Source organism: Mobula birostris, chromosome 1, assembly GCF_030028105.1.
Source record: "Mobula birostris isolate sMobBir1 chromosome 1, sMobBir1.hap1, whole genome shotgun sequence".
Classification (NCBI taxonomy): Eukaryota; Metazoa; Chordata; class Chondrichthyes; order Myliobatiformes; family Myliobatidae; genus Mobula; species Mobula birostris.
This window is the reverse complement of record NC_092370.1, coordinates 130,670,570-130,696,816: the sequence shown is the minus strand read 5'-3', so window position 1 is coordinate 130,696,816 and position 26,247 is coordinate 130,670,570. Positions and strand designations below refer to the sequence as shown.

General features: G+C 39.7%; 1 protein-coding gene across 5 annotated transcripts in view; it reads right to left on the bottom strand.

The window, feature by feature from the left end:
• rnf19a (ring finger protein 19A, RBR E3 ubiquitin protein ligase) overlaps positions 1-26,247 on the bottom strand; it is an 85,888-nt gene that overhangs the window by 32,416 nt on the left and 27,225 nt on the right. Inside the window, exons 1-2 of one of the 5 annotated variants that reach the window (XM_072262326.1) lie at positions 24,087-24,253; positions 6,842-7,587 (exon numbers count right to left, since the gene is read on the bottom strand). In XM_072262326.1, the coding sequence (XP_072118427.1) occupies positions 6,842-7,428 (587 nt within the window). In that variant the 5' untranslated portion in view covers positions 7,429-7,587; positions 24,087-24,253. Of the gene's footprint in view, positions 1-6,841; positions 7,588-8,008; positions 8,105-18,967; positions 19,082-24,086; positions 24,254-26,247 lie in introns of those variants that run through there. The other 4 variants (XM_072262303.1, XM_072262319.1, XM_072262311.1 and 1 more) reach the window with 4 other exon arrangements.

The window sequence follows — 26,247 nt, the reverse complement described above, 5'->3', positions numbered from 1 at the left end:
AGAACGTGGCAAATAAAATACTATGTTGGAAAATGCATGGTCATGCACTTTGGTAGAAGAAATAAATGTGCGGACTATTTTCTAAGTGGGGAAAAAATCCAAAAATCTGAGATGCAAAGGGACTTGGGAGGTTAACTTGTAGGTAGAATTGGTGTTCAGGAAGGCAAGTGCAATGTTAGCATTAATTTCGAAAGGTCTAGAATACAAGAGCAGGGACATGATGCTGAGGCTTTATAATGCACAGGGGAAGCCTTACCTTGAGTATTGTGAACAGTTTTGGGCTACTTATCTAAGAAAAGACGTGCTGGCATTGGAGGGGTTCAGAGGAGTTTCCGGGAATGAAAGGGTTATCATAAAAGGAACGTTTGACAGCTCTAGGTCTGTACATGTTGGAATTTAGAAGGACAAGGAGGGGCAGATCTCATTGAAACCTTTCGAATGTTGAAAGGCCTAGACAGAGTAGATGTGGAAAGAATGTTTCCCATGATGGGGGATTCCAGGACAAGGGAGTACAGTCTCAGGATAGTGGGGCATCCATTTAAAACAGAGATGCGGAGAAATTTCTTTAGCCAATGGGTGGTGAGTTTGTGGAATTGATTACTAGGCCATTGGGTGTATTTAAGGCAGAGATTGATAGGTTCTTGATTGGGCATGGCAAAGGTTACGGGAAGAAGGCCGGAAGGTTGGACTAAGGGGGAGAAAAGGATCAGCCATGACTGAATGTCTGAGCCGACTCAATGGGCCAAATGGCCTAATTCTGCTTCTATGTCTTTTTAAAAAAAAAAGATGAAGCCTTGGAACTGAAAACTGTTTTCCATTGCAAAGCTTCAGATTAGTCACACTGCTAAAATCATTAGAAACACCTTAAGATGAACATATGCATGGAATCAGGAATATATAGCTAACAAAACCAAAAAATGCTAACATTTATGTAGGACAATTTGGGCTTCACTTGGGAAATAGATTGAGCAATTACGTGCAGCGTGATGTACCACGGAATTTCAATTAGCACAAAAAGGTTGATACATTTGGAGGCATAAACATAGGTGTCCACATACTCACTAGGACTGTATAGTTGACAAAGTGAATGCTACGTTGTTGCCAATATCTCAATGGCTGAATAATCATAAAATGTTGTGGCCACTTTATTAGGTACACCTGGTCATTAATGCAGCTATCTAATCAGCTAAACATAAGGGAACAACTCAATGCATAAAAGCATGTAGACATGGTCAAGAGGTTCAGTTGTTCAAACATCAGAATGGGGAAGAAATGTGATCTAAGTGACTTTGACCATGGAACTGTTGGTGCCAGGCGGCCTGGTTTGAATACCTCAGAAACTAATAATCACCTGGGATTTTCACGCACAAAAGTCTCTACAAAGAATGGTGCACAATACAGAAAATATTCAGTGAGTGGCAGTTCTGTGGGCGAAAATGCCTTGTTAATGACAGAGGTCAGAGGAGAATGACCAGACTGATTCAAGCTGACAGGAAGGTGACTTAAGTAATCACATGTTCTTCTGCACCAGTGTCGTAACATCTGTGAACACACATGTTGAACATTAAAGTGAATGACTACAGCAGCAAGGACCACATCGGGCTACACTCCTGTAGTTAATAAAGTGGCCATTGAGTACAAATTTATTTATGCTTACATATTGCAGTGGATATAACATTTTAAAAAAATATTTTAATCGCACTAAGGATTTGAGCTAAAAGCACAAACTGGAAATCAGGTGATTAAGCCCTTCTGTAATTAAAGGAAACAACTCCCAATACAAGGTATTCTTGCCTCCCAACCTCAATGAATTCCAAAACAATGTAAATCACATCCTCTGATGGCAATGTTTAGTGTTCCTTCTATGTAAAAAAAATCAGATTTCCCACTTACAAAGTAGATAAACAGTTGTCCTCTTTACACAATTAAACTAACTCCTACTTTTTTGCCAGGTGAAATCACAATTGAACTTAGCAACAAGGCACTCTCAATACTAATGACATAACATCATTTATTGTTAATGAGTGTTATTTCATTAATATTGAGAATCTTTATACTATCAATATTGAGAACTATATTATTCTTTAATATTGAGTGCACATTGATGATGGTTTAAATGAAATACTGTCATGTGAATAGGAGATCACCTTCAGCCATAAAATACAAACTCAGGTTTTCATCAACATACACAGGAAATATTCATGAGGGTAGAGAAAATAACTGTCTAATTAAGTCTTCCTCTACATTTAACGTCTGGATCTATTAATGAACTTAAATTGGGGCACAACATTTGATGCTCACATCTTCTTGAAACCTAGCTTGTGACCACTTAAAGCAAACAAGCCATAGTGAGCATGTGGAGAACTGATGTTCTCAATATTACTTATTACTATTACAATGGATTTGATTAATTGGGCCATCAGTTAATTGAGATAGCTGCCTATTTGGGACAACCCTTAAAGAACAAATCTTAAAATTACCAAAATTTCCTTTGTTTATTTGGGACACTATGCTGCTTAATTGGGACAGGAGACTATAGCTGAACAGTTTCCAACCAGCATCAGATGTGTGCATTTGAGTGGCTATTAGACACTACAATGTGCTTCACTTGTACAGTTTTTAAATAGTGTCAGTTGCGTGCACTTGTTCAAAAAGCAGTGGTTTTTGTCACTCATAGTTGGTGAGAAATAAGCACCAAGACAATTCAGAACTGTTTTGCTCATTGCAGTTTCAAGCATTCAGGCCTGGAGATGACAGAAAGGGCTGGGAGTGAAAATGAAATGATTTCACTAATTCAAGTTGGAAATCAACAATCATCTTGAATGTTACAATGGAAATGAAGATTTTTAGGATGCAATCATTGATAGCATTGTATGAAGGCAGCCCATTATCTACACTAGGTGTCTGCACTGATTTTGTTCATTTACAGTCAATCAAAAGAACATGACAGTGTACACTGGATGAATTCCTCCATTGATAACAATTAGGATCTAGAACAGTGTTATACTACTGTACTACTATTGATAGTGTTCTAATTTGTTCTGCATTTCGTTTAAATAATTTGTTCCTGTTTTTAATACCTTTTTAACTATTTCCATGAAACTTTGGCTAATTGCGCAACCACTTTATTGGGCCAAAATATACTGGTCCTGACATGTCCCAGTTAACTGGAATCCACTGTATTTTGCTTTTCTTTTTGTGTTTGCACAATTTGAAATGTTTTGCACATTGGTTGTTTGTCCATCTTTGTGTGAGATTCTTATTGATTCTATTGAATGTCTCTGTTCTACTGTGAATACCGGCAAGAAAATTAATCTTAAAATAAAAATTTAATGTAATTTATGTTTAAATCTAATCCCCTACAAAAATATGAAGTATATTTAGATTAGCAAATTGATAACATTAAACTGAATTTTATTTAGGTTTTATGAACTCCAGAATTTATAATCATACAAAAAGTCAAACGATTCGGCCATGTAAAAATCAGATTAATTTCTGAAAGGATTTTATATATCAAACTACTATATCTTTAATACTCATTTTAGACTCCTGAATTTCATCAATACTGAAATGCTTCTCAGAGGTTGACATCTGTAATCCATCCAGCAAACCATCTATTAGCAATTCATGTCTTTTTAACCATCTTTATACAAGTTAACTTTACCCAACTACAAATACTCATTCCTGAGCAGGAATGGTTCCTGTATTGCATGTGGCTCAAATTTAATCCATCATGCTTTTCATTGTATCCTATAAATTAAAATGAGAAAAAAAACATTTTTTAAAATGATCTTTAACTGCAAACAAATCTTGAAAGTTTAAGACATCAAGTATTTTAATAAGAGGATAAGTAATTTGCGAAGTGTATCAGTCTTGGAGACTGTGTTGAGACCAAGGAATTAAGTTAAGTGAAGAGCTTCAGGGCTTTCTGATCTAAAACCACATCTATCGAATGAAGAACAATAATGAACCTTTTTTATGAATATTGCCAAAATTACTTTGCAGCTGCTTTTTGGGCAAAAGGAATACATTTACTTTTAACTCATTTGAATTACTAAACTGCATGTTTAAAGTGAAGAATACATCAAGCTTTATGCTAGAAACAAGAACTTTAAAAGGACAGGGATGAAAGGCTTAACTAACACTTCCTAATTTCAGCATAAAGGTTGCTAAATCACTGCATAAAAACATGGTAAATAAAGTGTGTTATATATCTGGACTTTCAAAGGGATTGTTAATGTGTTGCATAAATGTTAGAGTCAGAGTCGGTGAACAAAAACAGGTCCTTTGTCCAATCCAATCGGCGCTGAACTGTCAGTCTGCTGAGCCCCATCGACCTGCACCTGGACCATAGTCTTCCATACCCTCCCATCCATGTACTTACCCATACTTCTGTTAAATGATGCAACTGAACCTACATCCACCACTTCCGCTGGCAGTTTCACCCTTAACCTATGACCTCTTCTTCTAATTTCACCTAAGTTCAGAGGAAAAAGCATGCTTGCATTTACCCTATCTCTACCCTTCGTAATTTTGTATACCTCTATCAAATCTCTCCTCATTCTCCTTTGCTCCAGAGAATGAAGCCCTAACCTGTTCAACTTTTCTCTACAACTCAGATCCTCAAGCCTTGGCAACATCCTTGTAAATTTACTTTGTACCTTTTCAATCTTATGATATTTTTCCTGTAAATGTTGTCACCAGAACTGCACACAATACTCCAAATTAAGCCTCACCGTTTCTTATATAACTTCAACATAACATCCCTATTCCTGTACTCAGTACACTGATTTATGAAGGCCAATGTGCCAAAAGCTCTCTTTATGACCATATCTACCTGTGATGCCACTTTCAAAGAATTATGCACCTGTACTCCCTAGATTCCTCTGTTCTACCACACTCCTTGGTGCCCTACCACTCACTTGTTAATCCTAACCTGGATGCCCTTATAAAATGCAACACCTCACATCTATCTGCATTAAATTCCATCTGCTATTTTTCCAGCTGATCTGGATCCCACTGCAAGCCTTGATAGCATTCGTCAATGTCAACTATGCCCCCTTAATGTAGTCACATAAAGTGTTCAGATGAAGACCTACAGTAGGAGCAGAGAGTTATATAAAGGACAGAAAACCAATGGACAATTTACAGGTTACCTTAGGTGAAACAATGCTGACAGTCCAGTACCAATTCATTTTTTAAAAAATGCATGTTACTGAGTTGGGTTTCACAAGATTTATGATACAGGACTAAACAATACAGTGTGAAGTGATGAGGATTGAGTCCATAAAAAAACTATGCACAAGATTAAGTCAGTGGCAAGCGGGGGGGAAAATGCAAGAAACTTCACTGCATCCATTTTGGAAGGAAGAAATGGAAGGTTTCCTGCACAAGAAATGGATAATGGATCAGTGTCCAATAACAAGACACATTTCTTCTACTACAGATTGAAAATTTGTGATTCATGTATTCAAAAACTAGTTTATCCCACACTTTGTGGGCTGATTCCTAAAAAAAAGGATGAGTTGGCATTGGGGAGGGTCCAGAGAAGGCTCATGAGAACCACACTCTTGGGACAACAGCTTCTGAACTCATCTTCCCAGCAAAAAAAAAATGCACATTATGAAATGTCTCTGAGCCGTTTGAGATTGGTAACAAGAGTTAACAGGGTGTGCAATAAGAATGGTGCTATTTTATGTTAAAGAGAGAGCAATGTAAAAATTAAAGCATACCCATGTTCAGCATCTTCAGTGTATTTCAAAGTATCTTTAATAGTAAGCAGCACAAACTAATCTGATAGATTGTACAGCAATTCAGAGCCCATTTCAACTCTCACCACCATCCCCCACAATATCTTTTGAATGCCACAAAATTCAACCCAGGCACAAATTTTATGAGAAAACATTCACTCAAAGGAATTATGAAGTCATGTGGGCAAGAACTATTTTTCATAATATTTCAATCAAATTCAAACATTTGAGTCAATAAAACTGTTACGCAAGAAATGTGTTTTTGACTAGAGTTCCAGGTTTCAAATCTTGATGCTTGTGATGTATATTAGTTTGTGGCCAAATAATTAAATTATAATAAACTAAAGGAACATGTTTAATACTAGAGCAGCAGTAGAAGCTTGCAAATTGTATTTCTATTTTAATTCTTCCAGGAGAAAATGGAACATATCCTCAGCAGCCACTTTATTAGGTACACCTGTACTCCTGCTCGTTAATGCAAATATCTAATCAGCCTATCACATGGCAGAAATCCAATATACAAAAGTATGCAGACACAGTCAAAGGATTCAGTTGTTGTTCAGACTAAACATCAGAATGGGGTAGAAATGTGATCGAAGTCACTTTGAACATGAAAATGATTGGTGGTGCTAGACCAGGAAGTCTGAGTATCTCAGAAACTGCTGATATCCCGGTATTTTCATGCACACAGTCTCTCAAATTGGTGCAGTAAAAACGTCTACTGATCAGCAGTTCTGTGGGTGAAAATACCTTGTGAGGGGGGTTAGAGGAGAATGGTTATACTGGTTCAAGCTGAAAGTAACTCAAATAGCAACAGTGATGTGCAGCACAGCATCTCTGAATGCGGAACATATTAAACCTTGAAATGGATGGGCTACAGCAGCAGAGGCCACACCAGGTTCCATTCCTGTACTTAATTAAATGGGTACTTAATTTCCCCATAGAGGTTTGATAACATACTCAGAAATTTGAAAAGAACAATATTTGGAAACATGGAAATGAAAGTTCATGTAAATCAATTATCTCCTCTCCCTCCCCCCCCCCCGGCCCCCACCACTCAGATAAACTTAAAATTAAATGTTTTTCCTTACCCACAATCAGGAGCAGGGCACCATCTGCAGTCTGGATCTGCCACCAACCAACGGCGTAGCATAAACTCCTCGTATTTTTCCATCAGCAAATCATCGTTTAAAATCAATTGAATATCATGGGGATTGAATTTCTCAGTACACTCTGGGCAGCTGATATTAACCCTACTTTCCGAGATCTCAATTCGCAAGTACTGCCGCAAGCAATCTCCACATGACCTGTGGTGGCATGTCATAATGTCCGGGAATTTATCCTTAGGTTGACGCAAAAGGCACAGAGGGCATTCAAGAAAGTCTCCACTTTGTTTGTCAGTGGACATAGTCCCACTTTCAGACAAGCCACTGGTTGACAATATCGAGTTCTTGTCATTACAGATTTCGGAATGAATGCTTTCGATGCTTGCAATTCCATCAACTCCCCCATTTAAGTCCCTGGACTTTTGCTTTGACTCTCTTTTCCTTCGAAATAGAGATCCAAGTGACAGGCGACGTTTCTTTGGTGCCTTTTTAACTGAGGGTAAACTAACTGAGGATGCAGAGGACTGCAAGTCACGGTCTGAGTCTACTTGCTGATTGCGATGCAAGCTCATTTTTCCTCCACACCTCTCTCAGAGGGTCCAGTCTTGGAAACCTGCTACAAACCAGTTTTCTTCCAAGCTCCAATCTTTTACAACATTCTCATTCTTCAGACATAGCCGCCCCTCAGGAGAATAGAAGGCAGTTTTCTAGAAAAATTGTTCTAAGAATTTCTGTGAAGGAGAAGAGCAGGAAACATAAAATCTTTCATACTCTGTCTTCAAATGGTATTACTCATTCTCCGCTCTGTTTATCATTGCTGTTCACTGATAATTTTTTGTTTTTAAAAAGAATTTCTGTTAAAGTGATGCATCTTCAACACCATTACAAAGCTAATACACACCAGTTTAAAACTAACAAATATGGTAGGGAAAGTAGACAGAATCAATGTTTTAACAATGGCAAATAGTTTTCTGTTCAGAATGGCTTTAATTTAATTCATAGAATCATAAAACTGTTCTGACAGAGGCAGCAATTATCTTAGTCTATCAATTCTACATCGGCTCCTAAAAGCAATGAATTTGAGATCATATAATCTGCTTAAAGAAGCTTTGCCTAGTAGGGTGAAATGGTAGCATAATGCTATTACTATACCAGCGGTAAGATTATGGTTCAATTGCCACCACCGTCCATAAGCAGTCTGTAAATTCTCTCGTGACCACTTGGATTTCCTCTGGGTGCTCCGGTTTCCTCCAACATTCCAAAAAGACACACAGTTAGAGTTAGTGAGTTGTGGGAATGTTACACTGGTGACACCAGCACAATCCTTGCTGATTTGATTTGATGCAAATAATGCATTTCATTGTATGTTTCCATGGACCTATGACAAATAAAGCTAATCTAATCTTTTTATACATTTTTCCCTAACAGGTAGATAAGTGGCAGCTGAAACTTTATTTAGAAAATTCTGACGTGATACGCACCGGCTTTAAAGTTGTGAGGACAGTATAATGAAGTAGCACAGAGGGAACTGGGTGTATATCTGGGTAGCGTAACCTGTTTCATACATGTTCAGCCTCATTTTCCTTCTTTACCTTCCATGACTCCCATGATTAAATAGGCTTCTCTAAACATGCCCGTCTATTTTCAAAGACTGTGCTTCTCCACGCGCTTTAGGAGTACTGGGACTGGGAAGCTTTAAAATAATCCTGGGAATGAAAGGGTTAACCTATGGGAATGTTTGATGGCTCTGGGCTCATACTTGCTGGAGTTTAGAAGAATAAGGCAGGGATCTCACTGAAACCTACAGAATATTGGAAGGCCTAGATACAGTGGATGCAGAGAGGATGTTTCCTATAGTGGGAAAGTCTCGGACCAGAGGACACAGTCTCAGAATACAAGGACATCCATTTAGAATGGAGATGAGGTGGAACTTCTTTAGCCAGAGGGTGCTGAATCAGTGGAATTCAATGCTGCAGATGGCTGCGGAGGCCAAGGTAAAAGTGGAGGGTGGTATGTTCTTGATTAGTAAGAGTGTCAAAGGTTATGGGGTGAAGGCAGGAGAATGGAGTTGAAAGTGATAATAAACCGAACATGATGGAATGGCGAAGCAGACTCCGTAGGTCAAATGTCCTAATTCTGCTCCTTGTCCTCCGGTCTTACACCACGCCACTTCATTGATACTGATTCTGACAACATGCATCAGATGTGGATACAAGCTGGATAAGCTGTCTCTGTGTGAAATTTCGCCATTCTCACATCAATGTCCTCCTGTACTCTATTTCAACACCCTCCCCACGCTCCTCACTGCCTACCATACTTCTAGGTTTTGCTGCAGCTAGAAATATTACTGTTAGTGGACAGCCAGAGACTTCCTCTCAGGGCAGAAATGGCCAATACCAGGAGACATAATTTTAAGGTGATTAGAGGAAATTATAGGAGAGATGTCAGAGGTACACTTTTTTTTAAAGAAAACACTGAGTGGTAATGCACTGCTGTGGATGGTGGTAGAGGCAATGTCAAAGGAGGGGATAGAATGATTGAGTAGGTTAAAAGATTACTCAGGTCCTTTAGTCCTCGTAACATCCATGCAAATCTTTTCTGCACTTTATGATCAAAATTCAAGGATTGAAACCCACTGGCCATTTCATTCAGCTAATATCACACCAGTTGTCCAATACGAGTCCCAGTAAATGAGTATTTTATCGCCAATAACAAAATAAAATGACTAAAATAACTATGCCCAGAACACATGCACTCCTATGTTTCAAACATTCTTTTTATTTTACTTGTGCACAAAGGACAGAATGTCCCATGCCACCCACGCTGTTCCGAAGCCAGGACAGGACAGGAAACTGACCTTTATACAGTATTGGCTTATCAGTTACGGATATCGACCATTTGGTAAACTGTATGTTTGAATTCCTTACTTGTAAGATCAATCACCATTCACAATTGAGGTGCTAGCACTCAATTGAAACTTCAGGCGGACAGCTGATGGTATTTTGAAGTTAGTAAAGCAATTGTCCCTTAATTGTTGGGTGTATTTCACATCCTTCCATTATTTCTACCCCATCTGATTCTGGCACCCTTGTTGTGTAAAGGGACGCTACATTTTAGGAAGACCTTTCTTGGAAAGTCTCACTACAGGGGCCTCACTTATCTGGCTTGAGTACACTGCCACAGTCACCCCTATGTATCTTGTCTGCCATAAGCAGAGGCATCTCCGGTGGTCTCACTTGACTACAACTGCCCCAAGCTACCCTTGCCCGAATGTTGTCTTTAACTCTTGCCTTACCACAACTTCCACAAGCCCTTCACTGAGATAAATTAATCATTAAGATTTTAAAAATAGTAGCTAGTAAATTTTATTCAGAATAAAACAAGGTGTTCAGAATAATAAAAATACTTACAGTACTACTTGACAGTGGGAAAAAGAAACAGAATCTTAAAACCTCATTTCAAAGTTTGGCCTTGCACTTTTACCTTCATTTGCAAAACCATAAATCTGCTTTAAATTCAACCTTCTTCCTGCTAGTCAGGTATGCTCCAAAATGCTTCTCATCATGGATCATGTGGTGGAATGATTGGCGTTCACAAGAACCAAAAGTACCTCATTTGCATAGCATAATTTATCTAGAGTTAGGTTATGCTTAATGACTCAGCTCTACGAGCAACTTGAAGTGTTAGAATCATCTGTGTTTTTTTCACTCTCAAGGAGCCAGTTGATATACATTCAGTTTCATATTGCATCCAGCTGAATCAGAGTGAACTCAACAAACACATGAAATTTGTTCTATGATACATCTAAATCAGGGGTTCCCAACCTTTTTTTATGTCATGGACCCTTACTATTAACCAAGGGGTCTGAGGACCCCAGGCTGGGCACCACAGACCCAAGTCCTAACCCACTACTCATTTGTTTGTTGAGTCCACAGCTCCCAGGTTAGCTGACATTTTATCACAAATCGAAGTTCACAAATCGTGCATGTAGCCTGTTACAGCCGCTCCGACTGGTTTTCTTACTTTTTACTTCTTACTTTTTTAACTTACGTTATTTGTTGCATTTTTTTTTCCACGGTAACACGTTGAAGCTGCACCCTCTCTAACATGCTGGTAGAGAGAGTTTTATTTGGGTTTTTAGCGCTGTAAATAGTTACATTCGGACACGTCTCATTAGCGTGGCAGCAGTATGGTCGCATTGTTTATTCCAGGGACCAGCTGATTGCGCTTATGCCAGCCGGTTTAGCGAACAGAGTGGCGGACACCCCAGCTGAAATCTGGAGGAAAACACAGAGGATGCAGAGGGGGAATCAAAAAGGCAAGGAAAGAGGACCGGATCGAGACAACAGAGACTTACGGAGAAGAGGAGTTATAAGCCGTGTCTTCCCTCTTTCATTATGGGCAGTGTGAGATCGCTGGGTAATAAAATGGACGAGTTGACGGCGCTAGCCAGGTGTCAGAGAACATTTCAGGAGTGCAGTGTTATGAGTTTTTCTGAAACGTGGCTGCACGAGGACATACCCGACCAAAACATTTCCATGGACGGCTTCTAGACCGTTCGGGCTGACCAGAAGTGCACTGAGAGCAGTAAGCGTAAAGGAGGGGGGCTTGCTGTTCTGGTTAACAACAGATGGTGCAATCCTGGTCATATTATGATCGAGGAACGTGTTTGTAGACCGGATATTGAACTTTTTGCTGTTGGATTCCGGCCATATTCCACCAAGACGCAACACTGGGCGTCATTCCTGCCTGTGGTCATCGAACTTTGCAGCTCCTCCCGTGGAGGGTCAGACACCCTGAGCCAATAGGCTGGTCCTGGACTTATTTCCAGCTGGCATAGTTTGCATATTGTTGTTTGATTGTGGTTTTGTATTGCTATATTTATGCTCTATTCTTCATTGGTGCAGCTGTAACGAAACCCAATTTCCCTCGGGATCAATAAAGTATGTCTATCTATCTATCTAATTTTACCCCTAGTGTTCAAAATACCAACACTCACACAAACATTTTTAAATTATCAACAATGAAAACAGGAGTAGGATTGTGTGGTTGTTGGTCTCCTCAGGCATTTAATTAGATGATGTGCACCTCTCATCCATTTATCACCTTTGTACATTGCCCAAAATACACAAGGCTATGAACTCGACATTGAACTCTCAGTGGGTTCTGATCTTGTTCTGTCTACCTCATTCATCACGATCTTGAGGAAACGTAATCGAAAGGGTGAGGACCAGTCCAACAGTCCAGTCAGTCCTTTCAATCACAACTCATGTATTCAAACCACAACACCATAAGCATTTGTGTAATTTGCAGACTTACTAACCTACCCTTTCACTTCCTTATCCAGGTCATAAAAACATCAAAGAGCAGGGGTCTCCAAACAGATCCCTGCTGAACACCACTGGTCACCAACCTCCAGGCAGAATACACTCTGCCTACTGTCACACTTTATCTGTGTGGGCAAGCCAATTCTGAATCCACGCAGTTAGGTCTGCCTGAATCCCATGCCTCCTGACTTAATGAATAAGCCTACCATGGGAATCACTGTCAGATGCCTTATTAAAATCCATATACTCTATATTCACTGCTCTACCTTCATCAGTTTGTTTTGTCACTTCCTCAAAGAGTTCAGTGAGGCACAACCCTGCCCTTCACAAAGCAATGCTGACTATCTCTCAATAGAATATGCTTCTCCATATGCTCAAGTACTATCTCCAACAATCCTCTCAAGTAGTTTGCCCACCACTGAAATAACACTCACAGGTTTAAATCCCAAGAATTTCCCATTACCTTTCTTGATCACAGGAATAATATGTGCCACCCTCCTATCTTCTGGTATTACTCTTGTGGTTGGCGAGGATACAAAGATCATAGTATTAAAAGCACAGTATTAGATTTACTCTATACATACCACTAAAAAAAAAATGTTCATGCCCGTAAAGACTTTTCAAAACATCACTTAGAAGATACTGCAAAGATGTGGAAGGTCTTGTGGTCAGATGAGAGTAACGTGGAACCTTTTGGCATTAACACTGTGGTACTGTGATGTAAATGTAATACTGCGCATAGCAAGGTAACACCATCACTACTGTGAAGTATGGTGGAGGTAGTATCATGTTATGGCAATGCTTTTCAGCAGCAGGGGCCGGAAATCCAGTCAGGATGGTGGGAAGATGAATGCTGCTAAACACAGAGAGACTCCAAATAAAAATCTGCTAGCCTCTGCCAAAAAGCTTAAACTGGGGAGGAAGTCTGTTTTTCAGCAGGACAACAACCCAAAGCACACTGCCAAAGCAAACATGGAGGGGTTTCAAATGAAGGAAATTGATGTCTTTGTGCAGCCTGGAGTCCTCACCTTAACCTGATTGAACATCTCTGGCAAGACCTCAAGATTGCTGTCCACTACTGCTCCCCAATTAACCCGGCACAGCTTGAGCAATTTTGCAAGGAGGAATGGGCAAACCTTACTCCATATTGTGCAAAGCTAAAAACAGACTTATCCAATAGGACTACTGGCTGTGATAGCTGCAAGCTGTGGTTCAACTAAGTACTGAGCAAATGGGGCTGAATACTTTTGAACTGCAGATATTTCAATTTTTGAATTTTTAGTTTTCATGCTTCACAAATAAAAATTCTCAGTTAAATTGATCCCTGGTTGTAATACTCATTTATGTGAACAAAGGGTTGGGGGCTGAATACTTTTACAAGGCATTGTATAAATGTTAACTTTGTCATTACTTGTCAAAAGTGGAAAACTTGCAACACCTAACTTTGTGCAATCTTCATCAAGCTGTCAATGTTGATCAACATATAGTGCTATTGCTTGGACCCCAACTGTGAACACATAATTAAGATCAACACAGAGGGAATAATAGTGATGTGCTGCCTTTCAGCTGAGATGTTGAACTTTGAGAGTTGACTGATTAGATTATGATTATCCAGACTGGAATTATCTTTCTTCCTGGGAAATAATTGGGTAATTTTCCACATCATTGGGCATACTGCAGCATTATAACTCTACTAGAACAGCTTGGCTAGAGGCAGAGTCCACTCTGGAGCACAGGTCTTCTTGCTGCCTCTGAAGAATTATAGGGAACTTAAAGTATCTTTCAGCAATACCTCTAATTATCCAAAAAAGTATGTGGCCATCATCTCATTTCTCTGTTTGATCTTGTGCCAAACTGGTTGCTGTGTTTGCCTACAACCTAACAATAATTGTATTTCTAATATTATAGCAATTCATTGAATATGAAGTACTTCAGAACATCTCAAACTCCACATAAATGTCCTTTATCGGTCAGTTTTAATAGTTTTTATTCATCATAACGAGCAGGCATTCACCCATCCCATCCTTTGCACATCACTCGGGTTATCTGTAGATCCACCAGATGATGTGACTGTGAGACGAGACACTGAAGTTGGCGATATAAAAATCTTTATTCATCATAGCAGCAGACATATCCTAAAGACCCTCTCAAAAAGAGTCTCCCAAAATCAAAATGCATCACATTTCTAAACCCTTAAGATCAAGTGCAACAACAGATGACACAATACAACTCCAATAGTTACAGTGATATTATCAATATTGGGGAGAGTCTGACAATACTTCGAGATACGTATCCACAATAAGAGGCATCCCTGAATGTTCAAACACCTTTGTTGGGACAAAGTAATTTATACAGGTCTAATAGTTAATGGGATAGAGATCTCAAGACACCCCAAATTAACATCAGCTTCCTTGAATTCCTGTTACAATGGTGTAGATAACTTAGACAACAGCTGCCAGGTTTGATACAGACTAATTAACATAAACCTATTATTTTATGTTTGGCTGATGCATATCAGAAAGTAGTCTCATGGTCATTTCACTTTTCAAAACATCTCTTAGCAGCCAGCTCCCTGCAGTGGGCCACCAGCCAGTGCTCTGTTTGCAAAGCTGCCCTTTTAACTTCAAACTCATTACTGCCTGTAACTATATTAAGAACCATCAGTGGGTCTTATATGATTTAATCTGCTGTATTCATACAATTCCATAACTCCTGAATCTCTAACATCAGATTATTGTCATTTTTTTCTTTTCCAAAAAAGCTATTTTCTGTTTCCATTGTGCAGTCAATATTCAATTCCTGCTGAAATTGTCTCCTTTAAAGTACCATCTTTTACTTCTAGCTAGGTTTCTAATGGCTACTACATGATAATTGGTGCTTTTAGCTTGCTTGATTTCTTGTTATAACATGCATTTAGGTGGCTCATCTTGGCCTGCATTGTAATTCTCCTTTTTCTTATGGATTTTAAAAGATTGAAAACTGACAGCCATTCCTTTACAATGGATGTCAACAAGGAAAGTATGATCTTGTATTTATACGCAGTTTTTTCATGTGCTCTCAAAGTCTGGGCTACCAGTTTAAATTTGCCTTGCACATAGAAAAATTACTTAAAATCCTCCACCATATTCATACAGAAATGGATGGCAAGTTAATATAAAGATATTGGTGTGTTGTAGCAGACAGTGCAGTTAACTTTACTGCAAAGAATGATCAATTAATTTGTTTGGTAGGATTGATGAAAATAAAAGAACTGTATGCTCTTCTAAACACAAAAGAGCCATCTGTAAAGAACAGTTCATCAGTTTAATACCCTGTCCATCCCCAATAAGGCTGCATAAATGTACCTTGCAAAACAAAACTGAATCTCAGAGTAACACCACTGAGCCAGGCAGTCACTTCTATCAGGAAAGAGAACCCTGAGAAAAAGTTTTGCCAGAACTTCATGGAAAATAAAGTTTATCCTGTGAATAATATTTGTTTCAAAATACAAAAGAATGTCTCAAACTGATAGAACAGTATTGCAATTATACTTAACAGCATTCTGATCCCTTGAGGTCAGAGAACATAACTTTAAAGTTACAGCTACCTCTGATTACTTAAATCACTTAAAGAAAAATTAATCATTGCCTTTATAAACAGGTAGGCGTGTGTGGTGTACAGAGATAATTTTTTAAAATTGCAGGCTATTTCATGAAAATAGTGCAAAGTAAAATTCTTACATTTGCTAAAATCTGTAAACTAAAGACCTAAACCACTTAAAAAGATAAAGAACCCTCAGTTATTTCCAATTTTTGTTAACTTTATAAATAAAATTAGTTAGCATATTTACCTTAATAGGAATAGACCATTTGGCTCCTTATGACTTCACCAGCTTTCAAAGTCTACATTTATTACCAAAGTATGCATATGTCACCATGTACTACTTTGAGATACATTTCTTGCAGGCATTCATTGAAAAATAAAGAAATACAATCAAATTTTAAAATACACACATAAAGAATGGCAATTAACCAATGCGCAAAAGGAACTGTGCAAATAAATTTTTAAAAATTAAAATATGAGCTGTAAAGTTTCCTTCAAAGTGAATCTGTAAGTTGTAGAATCAGTTCAGAGTTGTGATGAGTAAAGTTATCTACACTGGTTCAGGAACCTGACGACTATAGGGTAACAACTGTTCTTGAACCTGGTGGTATGGGACCCAAGGCTCCAGTACCTGCTGCTTGATGGTAGTAGGGAGAAGACAGCATGACCTGGGGTCCTTGATGGTCCATAAGCAGTCGATCTTCTACCTCAACACAATGTTCCTGAGCCAATGCCATACCTCTGATTCCATTTACATCTACCTAATGTACTAACCTCTGCCTTGAACGTATTTAGTGAATAAGCATTCAGTCACTGAGGAAAGAATTCCAAACATTCATCAGCCTGTCCTGAATACCTAACTCCTTATAATGAAGCAACACACATAAAAGTTGCTGGTGAACGCAGCAGGCCAGGCAGCATCTCTTGGAAGAGGTGCAGTCGACGTTTCAGGCCGAGACCCTTCGTCAGGACTAACTGAAGGAGTTACTCACTCTTCCTTCAGTTAGTCCTGACGAAGGGTCTCGGCCTGAAACGTCGACTGCACCTCTTCCTAGAGATGCTGCCTGGCCTGCTGCGTTCACCAGCAACTTTGATGTGTGTTGCTTGAATTTCCAGCATCTGCAGAATTCCTTTTGTTTCCTTATAATGAAACTAAGAGCCTTAGTTTGAGACGTGACATCAGGTGAGATGGACCCCACATTTCTTTTGTCAGACCCTGAAAGACTATTGTATTATTCAATGAGATCAGCTCCAAAACTTGACAGTAGAGACCAGCCTGCATAGTTGCTCCAGTCCAGGAACCAACAAGCTGACCCAGTGATAGAGGAAGTGCAGCATTCTTAGGGTGGAGGACCAGATCCATGCAGTTGTAAGATGTGAATGCACCAGAGCAATACACAGCTTGAACATCTCTATTTTTGTACTCAATTCCTTTTGCAATAAGGGACAACAAACTTATACATCAACTTCTCGTGATTTATAAAACAACAGCCAGGTTTATTGAAACACCTTTCCAACTCCCCCTTTAGACAACAAAGACCAGACAGCACTATAAAATCCTATTAAGCCCAGGTGCAAAACATAAATTCTTTCTTCTCTCAAATGACAGTCCAGCACATGCCACAATTCTAGTTCAAGTTTAAATGTCATTCAGCCTACACATGAATAAAGCCAAATGAAACAATATTCCTCCGAGGCCAAGGTGCACAACACAGTACCAACACCACACAAAGTTACGACTGCAGAAAAAATTATGCAGTCTAGAAAATATAGCCCTAGTCCCCAAGTGTCATGGCCTGTACATTGGCGCTGTATAGGCTGTTGCCCTGGAGCTGTGTTTCTGCAAGAACAAGCCTGCAGCAGTTCCTCATCATGCGATAGTGCAGCCACAGATGAATGCAATCTAAGTTGTTTGCCACTGAGCAAACACTGGAGGCCAGCACCCAACCCAGTGCGGAATCTAACAGCGCCTCTGCTCTCTCCCACATCGCCTCCATTAAAAGTTTACAGTTAAAAGCGAACTTTGGAATAATACTCAAATTAGCTTATCATTCAATTTTGGAACATTGAATTCCTTTTTGTTTAACAATCTTCAGCACACCCAGTACTAAATCATATAAGTGTTGTAATGTCTTGTCTGTTCCTTTCACTTCCCTGCAGAACTCCTATGCAATTGAAAACTGAAACTTAGCTCATGCTGCGATTACCAGGCATTTTATTTACGTAATGCAGTTTCACAATACACAGAGTCCAGGACAAAGAAGCAGGCAGGAAAAATCATAGCAGACACTATCCACCTAGCAAACTGACTTTTCCAAAGCTCCCCCGGAAAGCGCAAAAGGGCTATTAAAACAAAAACTTCATGCCATTTTAAGTTTGTTCTCTCCAGCAGTTAATTTGATCTACCATTCTAGTTAGCCAACCCCACCCCCTCTCTCTATTACCTCAGTCACTGCACTGTAAACACTTTAACCAGCTTTTTTACAATGCTGTTTACATTGTAAATACATGATGGCATGTATTCATGCACATTTTAATCCAAACCTGTACTTTAACTAACTTTACTTTTATGTAATTATTTTACTCTTTATAATTGTTGAAAATCGTTTCTCATTGCATGTCATGCCAACATACAACAAATTGCTAATACATGTTGACTATCCGTTTCCAAAACTCCAAAATCTGAAAGTTTGTGACTTGAGGTCAGAAATGGAAAATTCTACACGGCAGTGGGAAGGTTCCCAGTCGAGGCACGGGTGAATTCCTGTGCATCACAGACAGTCTTGATAAGTGACCTCACTTATGCAATGAACAGAAGTTAATATAAAATAGAAAAACACTGCTTAAAGAAAACAATCAAGATCTCAATCATGTACTGAAAGAGTGAATTCATCAGTGGAGTGAATGTATGCCATTTAACTGTATGCTGATGATGAAACAAGCAAAGATCTATCATGACAAACTGAAAATTGAAGGTAACTGAATATTCAGCAGGGTGGTTGCAGAAATTTAAGAAATGGCACAGCATTATTTTTTTTTAATTATAAAGATAAAACATCTGCTGATCAGAGAAATTCATTGATGAGTTTGTGAAGATCGTCACTCATGAAAATTTAACACCAGAACAACTCTACAATGCTGATTGTATTTATAACCTTACATAAAACCTAAAAGATAACAGTAAAATACAAATACAATGTACCGTAACTTTTTTCCCAAAACATGGCATCGTAGGTGGAGACTGAAGACCTCCCTTTGTTTGTGGTTGTTCAACAGCTGATTCAGGCTTTCTCCCCATGTCGCTGTGCTGCTTTTGTTACCCTGCACTTTATATTTTCATTATATTAATGATGTAATGATTTTTACTGTCAAGTACACATGTCTGATGAACAAATGAGAGACAAAGACTGCTTACCCTTAGCACATAAATTCTGAGTCGGAAATGATGGCAATCCCAAGCTATCTCATCATACATTCCAAAATCTGTTTTGTGTGAGACAGTTCATGTAAAGCATAAACTCCTACACAGACCGGGCTGAATATCCTATTCATGTGCTGGAAATTCTGTGCATTGATGGACAGTCGTGAGCTAATAACCTTTGCTAATCTGGGTTATTTTTAAATTACGGAACCTATTACAAATTTTCTCTTCTATTTAAGGAGCCATATGTCAAATATACTCAAGATAGCACTTCATATGAATTTTCCCAAAAGACAGATCCAGAAAAACATAAGTAACAGAATCCTATTATCAACTATAAGTATCCATTAAGCATATTTTACTATTAACAACCATGATTCAGCTTCTCCTATGACTCTCCATCAACCTTTCCTTCCTTTAAATACTTCTTTCCGCCCAAATCCTATCAAACTTTTGGACATCTGTCCTAATACTGCTTTATCAGGCTTAGAATGAAGTTTTGTTCAAACACATTCCTGCAATGTTTTTTTTAAACAATGTTAATGATGCTATAAAAATTGTAATTTGAGAAAAATCACAGAACGAAAAGATACGACCAGACAAAATTGGATTCTAATCCAGAAAAAGGAGATTTGAAGAGTGGATTAAAGGCTTTAAAGCAGTTAGTTATAAGGTGTTTAAAAAAAAGAGGCAAAGGAGAATGAGAAGCTGTGAGGAAGTCCTATTTTAAACCATCAAGTAGGTTAAAATTGCCTTTGGCAGTTTTCTTTCTAAAAGGGAAAGGTGTCTCTCAAATAGATTTACACAAACTGCACTGACGATCATATTGCATTGCACACAACACTGACGTGATTAGTGGAGGTTACAGGACACTGGTGACCTTTTTTTTCTCAACAATTTGCACTGCCAGATGGCAATAAGATACAGAAGTGATTAAGATAACTGTTCCTTTTTCAGCCCTTTACCTCTTCCACCTAGCCCCTCCCACCTGTCTCCTCGCTGATCTCACCTATTATCTGCCAGCTTGTGTACTCCTTCCCCCCTCCCCTCCATCCACCTTACTTTCCAGTCTTGATGAAGGAGCTCAGCCCAAAACGCCAACTGTTTTTCACCTCCATAGATGCAGCGTGACTTGCTGAGATCCTCCAATATTCTGTGAGCGTTGTTTGTAATATCCAAACTCCATTATGGCCAACATTTTTTTTTGTTTTTATTTAATTATGTGTATAAGCAAGTTCAAAATTGGCTCAGTGTTAGGAAGAAGTTGAAGGTTGATTGTTGGAATTGAGGCCAGTGACTAATGGTGTGCCACAGGGTTTGATGTTGGCACTCTCGTTATTTGTTATGTAAGTGATCTGGATGAAAATGTTTGCTTCATCAGTAAGTTTGCAGATGACACAAAAGTAGGAGTTGTTATTGATGGGCATGGGTTTAGGATGAAAGGGGAAAAATCTGACCGGCAACTTTTTCCACACAAGGGGTGGTGAAAATATGGAGTGAGTCAGCTTACAACTAAAAGTTGACAAAACTAGACTATGACAAAATATTCTAGCTCTTAAATTGAGTGAGCCAAGGGTGACCTAAACCTATGAATCAGCATCCCTGAATGCAAATTTTTACAATTTCCTGTGCTGATTTCCCAGAATATCCATTACTGGAATTTGAACATATGGCTTACAAAATGACAAACTTTTTTAAAAACTTAGCTTTCTGGAAACTGACTGCCTAAAAGCAGTCTGACAGGATATTGTGTTGGGTTTAAGTCAGGTTAACTTTGAAAATAATGTACAAGTCCTTGGATCAGCACCTTATAAACAAACAACTTAATTGCCACACTGACTTCATTTATAAATGTTGATCCTTTGTAAATTAAAGAGAAAGGAAATAAAGTAAAATTCAAAGCAACATTCTTAACCACCAAGCTCTTGAACTAGAGCGGATAACTTCATTCAACTTCACTGAACTGTTTCCATAACCTATGGATACCCTTTCCAAGATTCTTTGTCTTATGCTTTTGAGATTTATTGCTGATTTGTTTTTTTTCTCTTCTATACTCCCACAGTTGTCTTTTGCACATTGACTGTTTGTCAGCCCTTCTGGGTGTAGTCTTTCATAGATTCCATGATTCTTGGAGTTACTGAGTATAAGAACATAAAAAATAGGAGCAGGAGTAGGCCATCTGGCCCATCGAGCCTGCTCCACCATATAAGATTCATCGCTGATCTGGCCATAGACTCATCTCCACCTAACTGCCTTTTCCCCATAACCTCTACTATGCAAAAATCTATCCAACCTTGTCTTAAATATATTTACTGAGGTAGCCTCCACTGCTTTATTGGACAGAAAATTCCACAGATTCACCACTCTCTGTGAAAAGCAGTTCCTCTTCATCTGTCCTAAATCTATTCCACCAAATCCTGAGGCCATGTCCTGCAAGAAAACAAATCTCAGGGCTATATATGGTGACATATATGTACTTTGGTAATAAATCTAATTTTGGACTTTGAACAAAATGCTGGAAGAATTCTACAGGTCAGGCATCTACGGAGAGGAATAAACAGTAAATGTTTCGGGCTGAGATTGGGTCTCAGCCTGAAACATTCACTCTTTATTCCTCTCCATAGATGCTGCCTGACCTGTTGAGTCCCTCCAGCATTTTGTATACGTTGCTCTGGATTTCCAGCATCTGCAGACTCTCAAGTCTTTATAAAATAAAATTCAACTGTACAGCAATCCCATCCATTCCCAATCTGAATCAGGTTTAATATCACTCCACATTAATGTTTTGCAGCAACAGTACATTGCAACACAGTCATAAAACCATAAATTACAATAAGTATATACCCCAGATAAAAAAAAAGTAGTGCAGAAAGAGGAGGAAAAATACTGAGGAAGTGCTCATGGGTTCATTGTCCAATCAGATATCTGATGGCAGAGGGCAAGAAGCTCTTCCTGAAACATTGAGTGTGTGTCTTCAGGCTCCTGTATATCCTCCTTGATGGTAGCAAAGTGGCAAATTAGTGGATAAATCCCCAGGACCTGTCAAGGTGCTCCCTCGGGCCCTGTGAGAGGCAAGTGCAGAAACCAGGGGACCTAGCAGAAATATTTTTAAATCATCCTTAGCAACAAGTGAGGTACCAGAGGACAGCTAATGTTGTTCCACTGTTAAAGAAAGGCTGTAAAAATAAACCAGGAAATTATTGGCAGGCGAGCCTGGCATCAGTAGTGGGGAAGTTAAGGGAACGTATTCTAAGGAACCAGATATACAAATATTTGGACAGACAGGGACTGAGTAGGGATTGTCAGCATGGCTATGTGCGTGCAAGTCATTGTTAACTAATCTTAGAGATTTTTGAGGAAGTTACCAGAAAAGTTGAAGGCAAGGCAATGGTTCTTGTTTAAATGGACATTAGCAAAGCACTTGACAAAGTCCCGCATGGGAGGTTAATCAGAAAGGTTCAGTCGCTCAGCATTCACGATGAGGTGGTAAAGTGGATTTGACATTGGCTTTGTTGGAAAAGCCAAAGAGTGGTAGGAGATGGTTGCTTCTGACTGACAGCCTGCAACTACTAGAGTGCCACAGGAATTGGTGCCGCGTCCATTGTTGTTTGTCATCTATACCTATGATCTGGATAATAATGTGGTTACCTTGATCAGCAAATTTCTGGATGACACAAAGACTGGGGGTGCAGTGGACAGCGAAGACTAACAGAGCTTGCAGTGGGATCTGGACCAGCTGGAAAAATGGGCTGAAAATTGGCAGATTGACGCAGACAAGTTGAGATGTTGCACTTCAGTAGGATCAACCAGGGTAGGTCTTACACAGTGAACCGTAGAGCACTGAGGAGTGTGGTACAACAGCGGGATCTAGGAATACAGATCCATAATTTGTTGAACCTGGCATTGCAGGTAGATAGGATTATAAAGAAAGCTTTTAGCATATTGGCCTTCATAAATCAAAGTACTGAGTACAGGAGATGGGATGTTATGTTGAAGTTGTGTAAGATATTGGTGGGGCCTAATTTGGAGTATAGTCTGTAGCTTTGGTCACCTACCTACAGGAAAGATGCAAATAAAGTTGAAAGAGTACAGAGAAAATTTACAAGGATGTTGTCGGAACTGGAGGACTCGAGTTATAAGGAAAAATTGAATAGGTTTGGACTTTATTCCTTGGAATAGAGAAAATCGAGGAGTGATTTGATAGAGGTATACAGAATTATGAAGGGTATAGATAGTGGAAAATGCTGCTTACATTTACCCTGAGGTTGAATGCAAAAGGTCATTGGTTAAGGGTGAAAGGTGAAAAGTTTAAGGGAAACAAGAGGGGAATCTTCTTCACCCAGAGGGTCGTGAGAATGTAGAATGAGTTGCCAGTGCAAGTGGTGCACATGAGCTCGATTTCAATGTTTAAATTTGGATAGATACACGGATAGTAGGTTTACAGATGGTTATGGGTCGGGTGCAGGTGGACGGGACGAAGCAGTTTAAATGGTTTGGCACATACCAGATGGGCTGAAGGGCCTGTTTCTGTGCTATGACTATTACTCAAGAGGGCATGTCCTGGGTGGTAGGGGTCCTTCCTGATGGTTGCCACCTTCTTGAGGCATCGCCTTTTGAAGATGTCCTCGATGCTGGGGGAGGCTGGTACCCATGATGTAGCTGCTGAGCCTGTGACCTTCTGCAGCTCTTTCCAATCCTGTGCAGTGGCCCCTCCATACCAGATGGTGATGCAACCAGTTAGGATGCTCCCCATGTTACATCTGTTGAAATCTGCCAGCATCCTTGGTGATGTACTCCAAATCAAATATAGCCACTGCCCTACTTTCTTCCTTAACTGCACAATATGATGGGACTAGGACAGAAAGTCAGAGATATTGATACCAAACTTGAAATTGCTCACCTCTTCCACTTCTGATCCCTCGATGAGGACTAGTGTGTGTGTTCCCTTGACTTCTCCTTCCTGAAGTCCACATTCAGTACCTTGGTTTTACTGACGATGAGTGCACGGTGTTGCTCCAACCCCACTCAACCTGATCTGTCGTTCCTTTTCACCTCCTCGTCTCCATCTGAAATTCTGCCCACAATAGTTGTGTCATTGGCAAATTTATAGAGGGTGTGAGCTGCGCTTAGCCACACAATCATGGGTGAAGAGAGAGCAGCGCAGTGCGCTAAGCACACATCCTTGAGGTACGGCCACTGTCGACTGTTAGTGAGGAAGAGATGCTATTTCCAGTCAGCAAAGACTGTGGTCTCCCAATGAGGAAGTCAAGGATCCAGTTGCAGAGGGAAGTACAGAACCCAAGTTTTAAAGCTTTTTGATTAGATCTGAGAGCATGATTGTGTTGAACGCTGAGCTGTAGTCAGTAAACAGCAGCCTGACACAAATACTCCTATTGTACAGGTGATCCAAGGCCGAGTGTAGAGCCAGTGAGATTGTATTTGCTCTATACCTATTGTGGCAATAGGCAAATTGCAGTGGATCCAGGTTCTTGTTTAGGCAAGAGTTGATTCTGGCCAGGACCAGCCTCTGAAAGCACTTCATCACAGAGGATGAGAGTGCCACTGGGCAATAATTATTGAAGCAGCTCATCTGCTCTTCTTGGGCACTGTTTATGATTGTTGCCCTTTTGAAGCAGGTTGGAACCTCCGACTACAGCAGTGAGAGATTGAAAATGTCCTTGAACACTCCCGCCAGTTGGTTGACTCAGGTTTTCAGAGCTCTACCAGGTACACCATCAGGGGTTGACGCTTTGCAAGGGTTCACCCTCTTGAAAGATGTTCTGACATTGGTCTCAAAGACAGATCACAGACATTCGCATAAATGTAGTTTAATTTTCCCTTTCAAAGTATGGATAAAAAGCATTGAGTTCAACTGCGAGAGAAGCAACACTGCCATTCATGATATTAAGTTTTGCTTTGGAGGAAATAATGGCCTGCAGCAACTGCCAGAGCTGACGTGCGTAATACATGGCTAAGCTGCAGCTGACAGTTTCAGAACTAAGACCAAGGAGCTTTCTGGGGAGGAGGAAGGGAGCTACGACTACACGCATCAATACTCAGTACCTTCCACAGGAGTGCATTGGGGAGATTCCTAACATGCTGCATCACGGAGTGGTATGGGAACTGCACTGCGGCAGCCAGGAGGGCTCTACGACGGATAGCTAAAACTGTTCAACATGTCACTGATACAAGCCTACCTGCCTTCAAGGACATGTATACACAGGCAGGTGCTGGAAAAAAGCCAGAAAGGTCATGAAGGACCAATCCCATCCACCCTGCTCTTGCGGACTATTTGTCCCAGTCCCATCAGGGAGGAAGCTACGCAGCATCCACGCCAGGACCACCAGACTCAAAAGCAGTTACTTCCCCCAAGCCAACAGGCTGATCAACATCTCCACTCATCAACCCACCTATCCCACCATGACTATCATTTCCTGTCAGAATCACGTTATGCACAGATACCCCTCTACCTAGAATCATGTTACATACGTACAATCAGACTAAGAACACAAGTTAATCTTATGAATTTGTGTTTCTCATGTGTTCTTTTATGCTTATTGTGCATTTTGTGTGCTGCATCGAATCCGAAGTAGAAATCATTTTTCTTCAGTTAGTCCTGACGAAGGGTCTCGGCCTGAAACGTTGACTGCACCTCTTCCTACAGATGCTGCCTGGCCTGCTGCGTTCACCAGCAACTTTGATGTGTGTTGCTAGAAATCATTTTGGTCTCCTTTACACTTGTGTACTGACAAATACAAAGCACAATCTTGAATGTTAAATCAGTGAATCAAAAGCCCATTGCACCCTCAAAATTTGAGAAGTTGCATTAAATAAGGAAGCTATTTGTTAGATTGTGGAGGGGATACTTCATGTTTCTCAATTAGAAGCTATGAGTGGTTTCAAGTAGCGCCTAGCCTCCCCATTTGTGCCCACCAGAATGCCACTAAGTACATGAATGACATTCTTTGGGATTGTTTCAAACATGAGCCAGTTAATAATTCCTTCAATTCACTGTGCAATCCCCATTTCTAAAAATTCACTGCTGCATTTAGAATACTATG